Raw genomic sequence first — 15,600 nt, 5'->3', positions numbered from 1 at the left:
TAAAACCTAGTTGAGTACAAACCTAGTTAGCTAGTTAACTTAAGAACCGAGACTAATTACTAGTTGGTACTTCACAAAATCTAGTGTCAAAGATTTAAAATGCTTTGGAAAGTGACCGACTAATATAATTTCTCTCAGCATAAGTGTCGACGAATTCCCTATTCACGAATTTGGACTTTCTATTTTGGAGAGTTGTAAACCAAGATGGAACAAGGTCTAAAATGAGTGGTTTGTACCCTTGGTTAGATTGGTATATATAACTAGAATGCCAAGAATGACATAACTAAAATATGTAGTAAAATTACCACATCATCTTTGCCAAGATGGAGCATATTAATTCCGTTTGGGTTAATCGTGGAGATATTCTCAAGACTGCGAGCAAAATCGATTGTGAGATTTAGCTCCCTTTCCAATATAGAATATCAAAGTTTGTTTTAAGAGCACAAGATCAACAAAAGTTTAACTCATTTTTATTACCTTAAGAAAATAACTGAAAACTTAAACTCTCAATCTCTCTCTTAAAACTCATACATTATGTCATGACTCGATATCTCTATTTATATAAAACACCAATCCTAATTCTATAAGGAAATACTTATGTTTAGATAACTCCTAAACACCTTTAATCTTTATCTCTTCGATAACCATGACTCGGTTAGGATTAGGATAACTTCTAACTCAAGTTAATTTCAAAGTTTATCCAACATTCTCCCTCTTAATCTTGAAGTAATCTTCTCTCATGTCTCTTACGCCAATGAGAATCCTCATCTCCTTGAACTTGATTCTTTAAGAGCTTTTAAAATGTCCGCCTTTTGCTAATCCCTGGGAACGTGTTCAACTTCTATTTGCCTGTACTCAACACGTTCTCTAATGAAGTGGTATCTCCTATGTATATGCTTACTTCGACCATAAAAATCTAAGATCATCTTTCGAAGTTTTTGCTCAGATCATTACCCATATAAGGTATATTTATTCAAGAAGATAGAAACCAATACAGAAGACTAAGCTAAATTTTTCAATAATGTTTTTGCTTCAAAGTCAGGTTTTATTACTTCATTAGCACGACTTTATGATGAAGAAAAGTCTCAAATCTCATCAATGTGATGTCGTATAACAGTCAAGTCTTTGCAGTCTTTGTGGCAAATTAGCATTGTTGCAAGACAGAACAATGTACGTCACAACTTCACAATCACTTTTCTTAAAGAATTAATTATACATACTTTGTCTTTCCTTTATTAACAATCTCAGTCTAACGACCTTTGTCTATATATAAATCTTTGTCTTATATATGTTAGTTACTTCTTTCTCAAGCTTCTGTTCTACTTATGTTTCTAACGACTGAGATAGAAAGTGATACGTGCATTCACTAAATACTGTCTTGTCTCAATGGTACGGGTTAGTTCGTTTCGATATAATTGTGTAGCTTATGAAACCAATGGTTGGGTTAGACATTTGAGTGATGTAAAAGTATATACACAGATGAAAACAAAAGGTTTGGTATTCATAAATTAGTAATTAGTTCTCTCACATATGTAGTTTAGCAATGACGAAACTAATCGCATAAGATAGTTTGTAATTTTTAGTGTATAATTATTTATTTATCATGATAAATAATATGATGTCACAATAAGTTAACAAATTGATATCAATATAAATATTTTAAACCAAAATTTGATGATATTGTTCGGGAAAAAATAAATGAGTTAGATGATTATTTATTAGATTAACACGATAACAAATTAATATATATATATATATATATATATATATATATCTAAGTTTATAAATATATCGTGTTCAACCATATTGTACCGCGATATCTTTACAAGTTATATGGTAAACTCATAATTATCATGTCAAATCATTTTTTGATATAACTGATATCAACTAACTTATTTATTAGCAATGTTATATACGTTGCTAATTTGATTGTTATCCAAGATTCAAAAGATTACAATTATCATCACATGTGAAATGAGTTTGATTAATTTCGTCGATATCTATTTCATCAGATCACTAACAACAATTATAATATATGTATAGTCATTTTTGTCCACATTGTTATAGATAATAAAGAGAACTAATTAAAAAATAACTAGAGTTAGATACTTAATTTGTTGATCTTCCATAGCTATTATTTCATATTAACCCTAGATATTTTCGAAAATCTTATAATTTCCTCGTCTTAAAAAACTGTGAAGTTATTATTACCGTTAAATAACTGTGAAGTTTAAACGACAACGTTTCGAAGGAAATAATGTTAATTGTTTTTCAAATTATTATTACCGTTAATCACTACAATACGACGTAGTTTTAACGCAGAAACTACTGTACAGGTGTCATAGTGCCGTTACAATACGGTGTAGTTTTGGACAAATGAGTAATATATACACAGTCTCTGTTTCTGATTTCTAATTTCTCGAATTAGGGTTTCGACTCCATCTCCGATCAAAATCAAATACATCTCCGATCAAATCCACTGACGAAGTTGAGAGAGAGAGAAACTTGGATATGGCCGATGAGTATTGCAACCTCCGCCTCTGCTTACCCAGAGAAGTTCTACGCCGCCGCATCATACATCGCTCTCGACGGATTTGATTTTTCGAGTAATTCTCAACGAACAGGTACTTTATGATCTCTTGCTTTGCTAATCCTATGATCGTGTGGGTTTGGTTTCGAATTTCGCAATATATTGTGGTTTGGGTTTTATTTTGATTATTGATCGTTGGTTAGGGATTTCTGAATTTCATAGCTAAATTCTGAAATATCAATAGGTAAAATTATCAATAAGTCATAGTTTAGCTTCTTGTATAGATTAAAGTATTGAACTTTTTTGATATTTTGTTGTACTAAATTGTACTAATTAAGATTTGGGTTTTAATCCCCTTGGAGCCGTATCCTTGGAACCTTCTTGTATTCTCAGGTGTTTACTGAACACACAAACCTTAGAATGACCATAACAGCTATGTGATTAGACTTTTAAGTCACTTTACTATAACTTCCTCAGACGTTATGAAGAAACTGTCTTTGTTCAGAATGTTGTGGCTCACACAAAATTTGGTCATGTGTGCTACTTCGTAGATTACTTGATTTGTGAGTATAATGTCAGAAAGTGTTAGCCTTTTCACAACACATGTAATTGTTTTGGTGTTCTGCCTCTTTTTAGGACATTGGTTCTAGGATTTGTCGTAAATTACTTTATTATACTAGGTGCTGAAACTTTCTCTTGTAGTAATTCATTGTCGATTCAACTAGTTTTGTTTCTTGGGAAAGATAGGCTCAGTGTTCTGATGATCTCTTGTACATGTGAACAGGGTACTGTTGGACCTTCCAACATTCAGAACACTATTGGATTGGAGACCAGTGGAGCAAAGCAAATGGAAAAGGTTAGATTTGGTGTTGTGTCTGTCAATACTTATTATACTGTTTAACATTCATAACTGGCTCTTTTACGTTTCTGTGGTTGAGTCAAGAAAGAAGCTTTACAGTGATTATAATTAGGAGATACCTTAGATTTACACTTCAGTTTATGACTCTTCTTATGATGAGTTTATGAATAAAAATTGGATGGATGTTGGTAGACGAAATTACCAGTCCCGTGTTACTTATACAAATGCCTCGGCTTAGTTTAAGACTCGTCTAACAATGAGTCTCTAAATCAGAAATAGATTGTTGGTGGTGCATGAATGAAAAATTATGTCCCGTGTTGCCTTTTCAAATGCCTCGGCTCAGTTTTAGACTCTTCTCATGTTGAGTTCTTCGATATAAAATGAGGTAATTTAAATTACCTCTTTAACAGTCCCTTGTTGCCTATTCAAATGCCTCGGTTCAGTTTATGACTCTTCTTATGATGAGTTTATGAATAAAAATTGGGTGGATGTTGATGGACGAAATTACCAGTCCGTGTTACTCATACAAATGCCTCGGCTTAGTTTAAGACTCGTCTAACAATGAGTCTCTAACTCATAAATAGATTGTTGGTGGTGCATGAATGAAAACTTATGTCCCGTGTTGCCTTTTCAAATGCCTCGGCTCAGTTTTAGACTCTCCTCATGTTGAGTTCTTCGATATAAAATGAGGTAATTTAAATTACCTCTTTAACAGTCCCTTGTTGCCTATTCAAATGCCTCGGCTCAGTTTATGACTCTTCTTATGATGAGTTTTTGAATAAGATATGGGTGAATGTTGGTGCACGAAACTACCAGTCCCGTGCTACTTATACAAATGCCTCGGCTCGGTTTTAGACTCTTCGAATGATGAGTCTCTAACTTAGAAACAGATTGTTGTTGGTGCATGAACGAGAAATTATGTCCCATGTTGCCTAATTAATTGCCTCAGCTCGATTTTAGACTCGTCTCATGATGAGTTCTTGGATATGAAGTTGGTAGATGAAATGAGGTAATCTAAATTACCTCTTTACCGGTCCCGTGTTACTTATACAAATGCCTCGGCTCGGGTTTTAGACTCTAATAACGTTGAGTCTCTAAATCAGAAACAGAGTGACGGTGGTGCATGGCTAAGAAATAAGTCCCGTGTTACTTATACAAATGCCTCGGCTCGGATTTAGACTCTAATAACGTTGAGTCTCTAAATCATAAACAGAGTGACGGTGGTGCATGGCTAAGAAATAAGTCCCGTGTTACTTATACAAATGCCTCGGCTCGGTTTTAGACTTTTCTAACGATGAGTCTCTAAATCATAAACTGATTGATGGTGGTGCATGACTGAGAAATTATGCCCCTTGTTACTTATACAAATGCTTCGGCTCGGTTTTAGACTCTTCTAACGATGAGTCTCTAACTCAGAAACTGAATATTGGTGGTGCATGAATGAGAAATCAGAATGGATTAATGGTTGTGTAGAAATACATGGGAAATCTGTTGTGTATGTTAAAACATTGGACTGATCCTAAATTTTATGTTAATGTTACACCACAATCTTTGTTTCTAATGATTGTTATTTTAAATTTGCAGGTTAAAAGAGCTTGATCTGGACGTGGTTGATTGAGGTGCTTCATGATAATATGTGTTTTTCTAGTTAGTTCGTACATTGATATAGTTATTTATTGAAGTTGATTATATTGTCTCCTTTTGCTCAAAAGTTGTAGATTCATACGTATGTGTTAGACAGGAAAAGCTTGATGAAACTGGAAGATCAAATGTGACTTATGTAATGGATCTCAGCTCGTTATATGCACTACTAAAACATGTAGCGTACGACTTGATGAGGTATTGAACTCAATCTAATGATTCTTAGGTGATGATGGGTCTTGATGCTTACAAAAAGCAAAATCAATAGGTAGAAGATCATGTTTGCTATCAACTTGTTTTAGTCATATGTGTTCTTATTTCATCAATAGGTTAGCATTTCATATTATATCGATGACTTCGAAGAAAACTACCGGAACATCGGGAATATAGTCGAGCTATATGACTGTTAACATAAGGTATAACCCTTTTCACTCTTTATTGCAGTTTACTTTCTCAGGTCTTTATCTCTACTGCTTTTAAAGGCATTAAGTCTCTTTTATATGCTTGGAAATATAATCAGTGAAAGTATTGCGATCTCAATAGATAGAGATGATCATGATTCTCTTATCTAACTTATTATTAATCTTAAATAACAAAACATATATATTTTCTTGATTATGAAAATAATGTTCTTGAGTTCCTCTGCATAAGGTATAGTTTTATTGAAGAAGATAGAAACCAATACAGAAGAGTACTAAAGCTAAAGACTTCAATGATCAGGTAACATTATTACATCAATACCACGACTTTATGATGACTCAAATCTGAATGTGATGTGGTATAACAGTCAATTCTTTGGTAAGATCATATCCAACTTCATCAAGTCGCATAATATCGTCAATGGCGATTCCTCCATGCATAACTTCTCTCATACTGTTTCTCTCCGGATCAACATACAAGATACGAAACCATTGATATAAAACCCTATCCATAGTCATAAGTTTATACTTTCTAATAGATGTGTAAACAAATTCACCGGTCTCAGTAACACCGTTCAACTTCCATATTGCTTTGTCGAAAGCATGAGGTGAAGGGAAATGTTTACATGTCCAATTATGGTGATTCTCTCCAACCTCAAGAATCCATAATTCAACTCCAGAGGGAGTTGAACTTACCAAAGCTAGTCTTCCCTCAAAAGATGCCCAAATTACACCTTTTTGATATTTCTTGGGATGTTCAATCATAATGAACTTTTCAGATTTGAGATCAAAACTCATTATGGCACGCACTATTACGAATGCACGATAAAAATAACCTTCATAGTAGATAACTCCATCAACGCATCGCGAACTACCTTGCCACATGGCGATGATTAGGGAAGCCTTTAGTTAGTATTCTCCATGATTCTTGAGCTCCCAATGTAAGAATCCCAATCTTGTCTTCTTCTAACAGAACACATACTACTTTGTGTCTACCGTTGATCGGATCATAACCCAAAAAGCCTGCTAGGGGTTTGCCTTGGTTGATGCGATCAAGTTTAGGTAAAGTGAAGAAGCTTTTCGTGATAGGGTTTCTAATAAACATGTCATGAATACCTCTACCAGTTTCCAAGTAAACCAAGCCGTGGACGGATTCGTAACGTCGAATATTACCGTTGTTGGGGATTGTAAACTGATAACTCTCCACTTTAGGACCAGTGTGTAGGGGAGATGCAAAAAAGTAGAGCTTGTCGTGTTTTTTAAAGATTAGCATAACACAATGCCGTGATGACAAGGACCGTGTCACGACCGAGTCGATGAAACATGGAGTGCTTGGTATTGACGACCAGAGCTTTGAAAGGGAGCTAAATCTCACTATAGATTTTGTTGGCAGTCTTGAGAATATCTCCACGAGTAAATCAAAAGGAATATGCTCTGAAGATTGTATTGTTCTCTGGTTTTTTCTCATCTTTGATCCTTCCATCTTCTTAGCACCTTAGAAGAAAACTTAGCCAACGTTGTGAGAGTTTTAGTGCTCTAAACCCAAGCAACAACAACGGCGAAGACCAAAGGTGGGAGTTTAGCACAAGAATTTTGCTGCTACTGCTTAGGGTTTAGGTCTGTTAATTTGTGTGACTTTCCTCAACTTGGGCCCTTAATGGGCTGGCTTTTCCTCTTTATTGACTTTAGTAAAATTCTTAGTATTAAAAAGGTTAAAATTAAAGATTAAATGGTTAATTTGTTTAAGGGGCGCTCCTAAACTAAGCAGCTTAATCACATGGCACATTTTGATAGGTTGTGTATTGTGTAGTAACACTTCAGCTTGTTTACTTTTGCATCACTTTTTTAGCATGTAGATCCACTTGACTCTAGTTAGGTTCTAGTTAGGTAGCCTTATGAACTAGTTTCCAAATTTTGATTGTTCTCAATCATTTGTATATAAATATATCTATTTTTTTTCATTATTTGCACCCACTATGTGTTTTGCAACTTCGTCAAACAATTCTTGAGTACTCCTGTAACAACGTTCACATGCTCTAGATTATTCAACAACTCCTCTATAATAATAAAAAAGTACTCTTTTATTTTTTATATAGATCGGGTCAAAATTAAAAATTACTCCGAAATTAAATAACTGGATATTTCAAAATCGGATATTTAAATAGGTTTGGACATAAAATCGGATACTTTTCCAGCAAATTAGATTATTTCTATATCTAAATTTTTTTATTTCATAATATATTTCTAACTAATTTAAAAGGGAGATTTGCACAAATAACTTTTTAGGTTACCCTTTTGTAAAAATACCCTCTCTTGGTGTCTATTTTTAAAAATACCATATTCTATGTAGAAAATCACTAAATTATCGTATTCTATGTAGAAAATCACTAAAAAAGTATAACCCATAATGAAGAAAAAAAAATTATTTTCAACAAAAAAAAATTTCTTTCGAAAAATTTTCCGCCAAAAATTTCCGACATATATTTTCCCTACAAAAAATTTTCCTGCCAAAAAATCCGGACAAAAATTTTCCCGCAAAAGAATTTCAGCCATAATTTTTCTGCAATTCCTTAAAACTTTTTTTAGAAAACCTTGTAAATATTTTTAAAACTCTTGTAAATCTTTTAATAATCATCCAAAACCTTTAAAGACTTTAGCAAACCTTTTACAACTTTTGTAAATCATTTTATAACATTTATAAACACTTGTAAATCCCATTAAACCAAAGTAGAGCTCTCACATACCAAAGCAACAACAGAGAAGACCAAAGGTGCGAAGTTAGCACAATATTTTTTGCTGCTACTGCTTAGGGTTTAAGGTTTGTTGCGGCAACAAAGATACCAAATTATACCATACAGTAGCAAACTTGTTGATTTGTGTGACTTTACTCAACTTGGGCCCTTAAATGGGCTGTCTTTGTGTGACTTTACTCAACTTGGGCCCTTAAATGGACTGTCTTTGTGTGACTTTACTCATCTTGGACCCTTAATGGGCTGTCTTTGTGTGACTTTACTCAACTTTGGCCCTTAATGGGCTGTCTTTGTGTGACTTTACTCAACTTGGGCCCTTAATGGGCTGTTTTTCCCTCTAATTGAACAAACACACCACATAGGAGTCTTGAGTCCTCCAATGACTTAACGTTGCTCAATGACTTCAACATGTATCTATTTAGTGAAATTTTTATAGGTTAGAGATATTGAGAAGACCAAACATGAAAACAAGGATCAATGACTTCAACATAGCTCTCTTCTCCTCCATCTAAGTCAAGTCATTTTCTTTTAAAATTTGATATTTCCCCAATCAAGCAGACTCTATATTCTCGTTTCCCGATGAATCATCAAACCAGTTAACGATAGATATATAGATCCTCAAAGTTATTTCACAAAGTTTATAAAGAATATATATATGTTTTGAATAATTTGTTAACTTTCTTCATTATTGTACAAAAATGATATATATTACACCTACATAGATCCATTTATCAAATAATATAGTTATCAACCTGACAGTAGTACCCATCTAACTCAAAAGCTAAGATCATCTTTCGAATTTTTCGATCAGATCATTGCCACTTATTAACAAATCATGAGCAAACCTTATTGTTCTTCTTCTTTAGGTATGCATGTGCACCTCTTCTGTTCTTCTGTTAACTCCTAAATTATCCACACCAATATAAAACCAAATCAAAAATGGATTATTAGAATCTTTAAATCTCATTTTTTACTATATAATTTTTTTGACTATAATTTTTAATTTCATCTATTGGGTTCATATATTAACTTTAGATAATTTACCTGGATCTGCCTTTGAAGAACTTTCACGTATTCTACAGCTTCTTCTAACATGTCTGCAGTATTGGTTTGCTGTAACAAAGACCAAAAATAAAAAATAAACATATATCCTCAGAGCCTATATCGCTATACACATGCGAGAACCCTTAGTTTTCCTCAGTTTGTAAGTTTGTTCATAATCTACAAAGAGAGAAACCCAAATTCATACTACTTTTTTTTTTGAATAATCAAAGAGGTTCTAGACCGAAACCCCTACATCTCCTCAGGCCCGAGACCAGAACATGTTATATAGTCTCGTCCCAGGCGCTACTCGAACCGGCGACATCTAAGCTTTTACTATAGATCTAAGGGGACAACAATTCGAGATCCCATTCGATTTTAATTGATTAAACTTTATAAAACCACAGTATGGGTATTACTTGGTACCTACCAGAGATGATAACCGCAATTGTGAAGTTGGATCGCAGCTATCAACATTCATATTTGATTGTCTTTTAAAAAAAATAATCCACATTTGATTGTCTCCTTAAGGCTAACCTATTAATTAACCACTAACTTCTACCCTTGATGAAAACATGTATAAAAGCTAAGCATTCATTATCATTAACATCAGATTGTATCTACACTGAAAACGATATTTTACCTTATCCATATTAGGTACAAGCTCTTGTAGCTTCCTTATCCGATCGCTTATTCGCGTTCTCCGTACCTACAAAATGAAACATCAGAAGAATACATTATAAATGCTTAATCAAAAACATGCAAGGACAACAAAAACAGAACCATTCTCTGTTCAATGAACCATACAATAAATCACTTAACTTCCATGAATCAAAGACAAAATATAGAATCTCTTTTATCGCTAAACTTCCATGAGTTAAAAGCAAAACTATAAAACTTTATCACAAAACTTCAATGAACTGAAAGTAGACATTATATATTTTTTACCCTCTCGGCAATGCTACGAGGATGAGTAGCACAACCACGTTTAGCACGAACCCTGAAAGCAACAGAGTCCTCCATAAGGTTCTCCATGTTCATATCAACCATGCTTGATGCCGCGGCAGGAACTTGACCGCTGCTTTGCTCTCCTTTCTACTTACAGAACAACAACAATTCCGAAAAAGAGCCAATCAGCACTTAAAAACCTGAATCAACATCACACAATACAAATGTACCAAATGGTGTGGACGATCAATACATATATATATACATTAGCCACCAAAATCGACATTAGCAAATAATTTAGACTTATGTTCTTCTCAGCAATTTGCCCATAGGAGTATTTTTTTAATGTTTACATCACACCTCAGAGCAACAGAGACTACAACAAAAGGAGAAATAAAACTGCAACTTTTTTTTTATTTTTGTTAAAATAAAAACTGCAACTTGCTGCTAGCTTTGGTTCAGAAAATATACAACAACTTGTCAATTTTAAGACAAGACATGGTCTTTTCAATCTCGAGAACTTTGGGTCAGCAATTTAACTACAATTTTCAGACAACTTGACAAATCTAAAACAAGTACTAAAGTCAGTTAAGTTCATCCTATTTTTGGTAAGTTAAAAAAAAAAACACTCCCCAATTTAAGAAACAAATCTTTTATTACCATTTGAGAAGTAAACTCAGGAGAAGAGAAGAGAGCTTCCATTTCTCTAGACCGTTTACTTCCCGGAGAAACATCGATATTCCCGGATAAGTAATCGTAGTTCGCCGGAATCCCAAAGCTTTGGATAAATCCATCAGAGCCACTTAGAAAATCCGCCGGAGTACTATTTTGTCGGTGAAACCCACTTTGTTGATACAACCCTTGCTCAACCGGAATCGGGAACTCAAACGAGCCACCGCGACTCGTTGTCGCGGGTAACTCGTTCGAGTTCCCGGTAAGCAAATCGGTGAGACCAAGATTAGGTTTTAAAGACTCTTCTTCATCTTCTTCAAGTAAAGCTTCAAGCCAAGTAGCTGGAGCTGAACGGATCCTAGATAGACCACTTCGACTCACTTGCCCTCCTCCTCCTCCTCCTCTGTTTGCTCCGTCGTCTCCACCGCCGCTACTACCGACGGATGTTGATTGCATCCCCTTTGGCTTTTCTCTGGTTTCAATAGACAACTACAAAAGTTTTTATTTATTTTATTTATTTTTTTTTGTTAAATTTAGAAATTGCGGCTAGTAATAAATAAACAACCCTAACCGTCTGATTAAGATACTTTCCAAACACAAACACTTGACTAAGATAGTACAGAACCTAAAAAGGTTAAGAGATGCGTCAGCGCGTAACAGAGTAACATTGCTTTAAGGAAAAAAGATACGCAGCTACATGAAGTATGATACAATATATGGCCACACATCCAAAATTTAAAAATGTATCTCTAAATACACAAACTATATGTATTGCATGTCCACATATACGAACTATATGTAGTCATGTCGCCAACATCACGAACATTATTTTCGGTACACTTTTCGTCGGAATCCGGTGTTGACCAGTTTTACCGGCGTAGACCAACACAAATATTAAAAAAAAAAAATTTAGTTTTTTAATATTTAGAAATTATGTTATTGAATCATTTATAATAATGTAAATTAAAAAAATATATATACAATATTCAATATAAAAATATTTTGTATATATATTCAATGCATTGTTTTTTATAATTAGTTAGTTTCGATAATTTCAAAACTAAACTAAAATAAAAAAACCAATTAGGTAAAATAATAATAAAAATAACACTTAAAAATAAATAAAAATCACAAGGTTTCTTTTTAATATTTATAAGATAGAAGATCTAACGATTTTTATAACTAGTAGAATAAAATTCACACATAATTGGTTTGATTCTAATGCTTTAATATTTAAAATTCACATATTATATATTAAATATTCAAATATTAAACCATATGATACTCATGTCCGAATATTTTTAAAAATAGGAAAATTTTCTGTTTATTATTATTATTCCTAATTAGTTTTTTTTTTGTTTAGCTTTGAAATTATCGAAACTAACTAATTATAAAAATCAATGCATTGAATATATATATACAAAATATTTTTATATTAAAAATTGTATATATTTTCTTAATTATACAATAATATAAATGATTCAAAAACCTATTTTTAAAATAATAAAAACTTAAAAAAAAATCTTTTTTTTGAATATTAATATTGGTCAATGCCGGTCAAATGGGTCAATGCCGGATTCTGGCTAAAAGTGTACCGGAAAAATGTTCGTGATGTTGACGACATGACTACATATAGTTCATATATGTGGGCATGCAATACATATAATTTGTGTAGTTAGAGATACATTTTTAAACTTCGGATGTGGTAACATACTTCATGTAGGTATGTATCTTTTTTCCTTGCTTTAAACGTCATTGTTCTCTTTTGTAATAATAGATTATGTTTTACACCACTCACTCGCAATATAGTGCACGTGTATTTCACCTTCTCCTGTCTCACTCACTAGATTAGAGAATAAATAAACTTTATTGATTTTACCAAGGAAAATTTTCTTAATAACCATTAAAATGAGTACTTTTTCCAGAAAAATATATGAAAATCCATTTTTTAAAAATATTATTAAAATATAATTTTTTTTAAATTATCAAGAAACTGGATTTTAAAATTTTAAATGTTTAATAATAATTTCTAAATCCTAAAATATTGAACTATATCCTAAATGTAAATACTCTTTTATTTCATTTGCACCTAATCTCTAAAATTATAGATAAATTTGTCTTTGTATTGGTTTAGGATGCAGTGTCTTAGTTATATACATTGATGGTTTCAGATTCTCAATATTCCATAGCATATTCCTTAAAATATTTATCTATTTTATATTACACCCACAGGTCCAAAACGTTATTCAACTATTTTACTTTATATATTATTACTTTTTATTTTATTTATATATTATTTAGGGTGGATCAGTGAGATTACGATTTGAGTATGAGAACAATGTGATTAGAGAGCTATAAAATTAGTAAGAATTATGAATGGAGATGTGATTCAAGTGCGAAATGGTTATATTATATTCTCCAATAAGAAAACAATTTGAATGCAATAAAAAAAATATAGAATACATAATAAATCTTTCATTATATATTTTTTGACTTTCAAATTTTTTGTTATATCAATTTAATTTATAACTAGGGATGGATCCGCACGTACGTACGGGGTTGATTGCAAAATCTAAGTTTATCATAAAGTTTGCAATATTAGGATCAACATGATAAGAGATCCGGATCAATTGTGAATCGAATTAATGATAAGTTAGAAATCATTTAAAAATTCGCAAACTATCGCATCACATAAAAACAATAGAAAACATTGAAACTTTTAAATAAAATAACATAAATATAGATGTCAAGAGAATCAAACCTGTTCACTATGCATGTCATGAAAAAATTAAAATATTTTAGCCCACCCACATGAATAAATAATATGTCTTCTTGCCTTGTACCCATAATTATCTTCTGTATATTGTTAGACATAGTTGAGATAATAATTTTTATTTTCTAAATTACCCGTTCTCTTTCCGTATCCGTTATTTTTTCTCCGATATTTGAAATATTTAAGTAATTTGAAACTTACTTTTGCTATTTAAATTTCATATTTATGTATCATACCCGTCATTTGATATTTGAAAGTAGAAAATGAATTGAAGTTTGCAAATTTTTTTATATTGTCTTGTTTTTGATGAGAAATAGTTTAGATACTTTTTTTTAATTTCCCGTTTCCTTTTTGTATCCGTTCTCTCCCTCTAAAATAAAATCATATTTTTTATATAAATGACATCATTTACATGTTTTCAGTTTTAAAAATAACATTATACAGCATGTAATTAACTAATTAAATTACCCGTCCATTCTCGTTTCATATCCGTTATTTCTTGTCTCGATATTTGAAATATTTAAATAATTCGAAACTTACTTTTGCTATTTAAATTTCATATTCTTGTATCATACCCGTCATTTGATATTTGAAAGTTGAAATTGAATTTAAGTTTCCAAATTTTTTATATCGTCTTGTTTGATGAGAAATAGTTTAGATAATTTTTTTTTGCATTATACGTTCCCTTTTTATTTCCCTCTAAGATATGATCGTAAATTTTGTTTTTATATAAATAAAGTTATTTACATATTTTTATTAAAAAACAACATTATATAACTTGTAGTTAACTAATTAAATTACCCTTTCTTTTTCTGTATCCATTTTTTTCCCCTGATATTTGAAATATTTAAGTAATTTAAAACTTGCTTTTGCTATTTAAATTTCATATCCATGTATCATACCCGTTATTTGATATTTGAAATTGAAAATTGAATTTAAGTTTCCAAATTTTTTATACTGTCTTATTTTTGATGAGAAATAGTTTAGATTTTTTTTTTGAATTATCCGTTTCCGTTTTGTACCCGTTCTTTCCCTCCTCAAAAGTACATAGGTTTAGTTGATGTCGATGTTATGTAGCGAGTAAAGAGTTAAAAAGAGATTGATATTAAATAAAATTTGAGAAATAACAAATATCATACAGCCTTATTTAGCTATTTATATAAGAAATTATTTTTATTTAAATAACGATTCTTAAAACAAAGTAAGACAGCACAAATCACAAATCAATTATTCGATTTTTTGAGAAATCTAATTAGATCTCACACCACTCTGGTAAAAAATTATTGAAACCCGAAACCAAGTCTGGTTGGCCTTGAAGCAGATCCCGCACTCCTATTACGCAATCAGCCCTATCAATTCTACAATGAAATTATAAATCAAATTAATTACTTCTTTAACACAAAAAATTGAACCAAACATCTTTAATCATATTTTCCAAAAACTATATCACATACTTGCGAGCTTTAAACTTAGTCAAGAGTGCAATAAAGTCATCATATTTTTTACGATCATTATGAAAATGATCCCTCACTGCCCTAAGATATGCATGTGCATCATCTTTAGTTGCAACTGGTTTGCTTCCTTGTCCCTTAAATATATTTCTTCCTCCTGTCATGGTTTTTCCAATTGGTCGAAGCTTTTTTCTAAACAAAGAGAGTGATTTTTTAATTACTTGTTTTTTCATTAAAGCTATTAGATTTTTCGTTTTAATCTCTATTAGCTCAAACACATTACCTATTTTCTTTAAAAGTAACTTAAAATCTTTGGCAAAAAATTCCCTAAGAGGGATCTTAATTAGCAATTTAGTCGAATTAAAAGAGCATGCAGATTGCAAAGCACGAGAATATGACTAATCAACTTTAGACTTCAAAGTAACAAAACCATAAATTTTACTACGAATGCAATGTTCACCTTTGTAGGCTGTAGCACATGAATAGTTTTGAGTTGTATATGTGTCTTTATATAGT

The 15,600-nt window shown here is 31.9% G+C and overlaps 2 protein-coding genes and 2 long non-coding RNA genes across 6 annotated transcripts; 1 reads left to right on the top strand and 3 right to left on the bottom strand.

Moving 5' to 3' along the window:
• Positions 1-2,424: 2,424 nt before the first annotated feature.
• On the top strand, positions 2,425-5,570 carry LOC17882644. 2 transcript variants are annotated; one of them, XR_002833358.1, is made up of 5 exons: positions 2,425-2,624; positions 3,315-3,386; positions 4,974-5,008; positions 5,131-5,228; positions 5,360-5,570. It is a non-coding gene; the product is annotated as an uncharacterized LOC17882644 (long non-coding RNA). The 2 variants fall into 2 exon arrangements; XR_002833357.1 differs by having other exon boundaries at positions 5,127-5,228.
• A 181-nt stretch (positions 5,571-5,751) lies between these two features.
• LOC17884498 (putative F-box protein At4g09190) lies at positions 5,752-7,184 on the bottom strand. Its single transcript, XM_023781136.1, is given in 2 exon segments — positions 5,752-6,325; positions 6,327-7,184. Coding segments are annotated over 2 exon segments (1,143 nt in total). The 5' UTR covers positions 6,933-7,184; the 3' UTR covers positions 5,752-5,788.
• A 1,642-nt stretch (positions 7,185-8,826) lies between these two features.
• LOC17883274 (transcription factor bHLH81) lies at positions 8,827-11,336 on the bottom strand. Its single transcript, XM_006288398.2, has 5 exons — positions 10,849-11,336; positions 10,189-10,335; positions 9,884-9,949; positions 9,244-9,312; positions 8,827-9,102 (listed from the first exon to the last, which is right to left on the bottom strand). Exons 1-5 carry the CDS (start codon positions 11,314-11,316, stop codon positions 9,046-9,048), a joined length of 807 nt encoding a protein of 268 aa, XP_006288460.1. The 5' UTR covers positions 11,317-11,336; the 3' UTR covers positions 8,827-9,045.
• A 3,449-nt stretch (positions 11,337-14,785) lies between these two features.
• Positions 14,786-15,560, bottom strand: LOC17884393. Of its 2 annotated transcripts, none has more exons than XR_002833531.1 (3): positions 15,545-15,560; positions 15,088-15,276; positions 14,786-14,991 (listed from the first exon to the last, which is right to left on the bottom strand). It is a non-coding gene; the product is annotated as an uncharacterized LOC17884393 (long non-coding RNA). The 2 variants fall into 2 exon arrangements; XR_002833532.1 differs by lacking the exon at positions 15,545-15,560 and adding an exon at positions 15,368-15,468.
• Between the last annotated feature and the right edge of the window lie 40 nt (positions 15,561-15,600).

Source organism: Capsella rubella, unplaced genomic scaffold, assembly GCF_000375325.1.
Source record: "Capsella rubella cultivar Monte Gargano unplaced genomic scaffold, Caprub1_0 scaffold_6, whole genome shotgun sequence".
NCBI classification, from domain to species: Eukaryota; Viridiplantae; Streptophyta; class Magnoliopsida; order Brassicales; family Brassicaceae; genus Capsella; species Capsella rubella.
The sequence above is the reverse complement of the archived record's forward strand: the minus strand, read 5'-3'. Positions and strand labels throughout refer to the sequence as shown.

Bases quoted from the DNA above. Each gene is read 5' to 3' on its own strand.
- LOC17883274 (XM_006288398.2), bottom strand. From the start codon at position 11,316: ATGCAATCAACATCCGTCGGTAGTAGCGGCGGTGGAGACGACGGAGCA. The intron at 9,313-9,883 runs GTAAAATATCGT...TCTTTGTTACAG, and splicing joins TTGTACCTAATATGGATAAG to CAAACCAATACTGCAGACAT. The intron at 9,103-9,243 runs GTAAATTATCTA...TGGATAATTTAG, and splicing joins TTCTTCAAAGGCAGATCCAG to GAGTTAACAGAAGAACAGAA.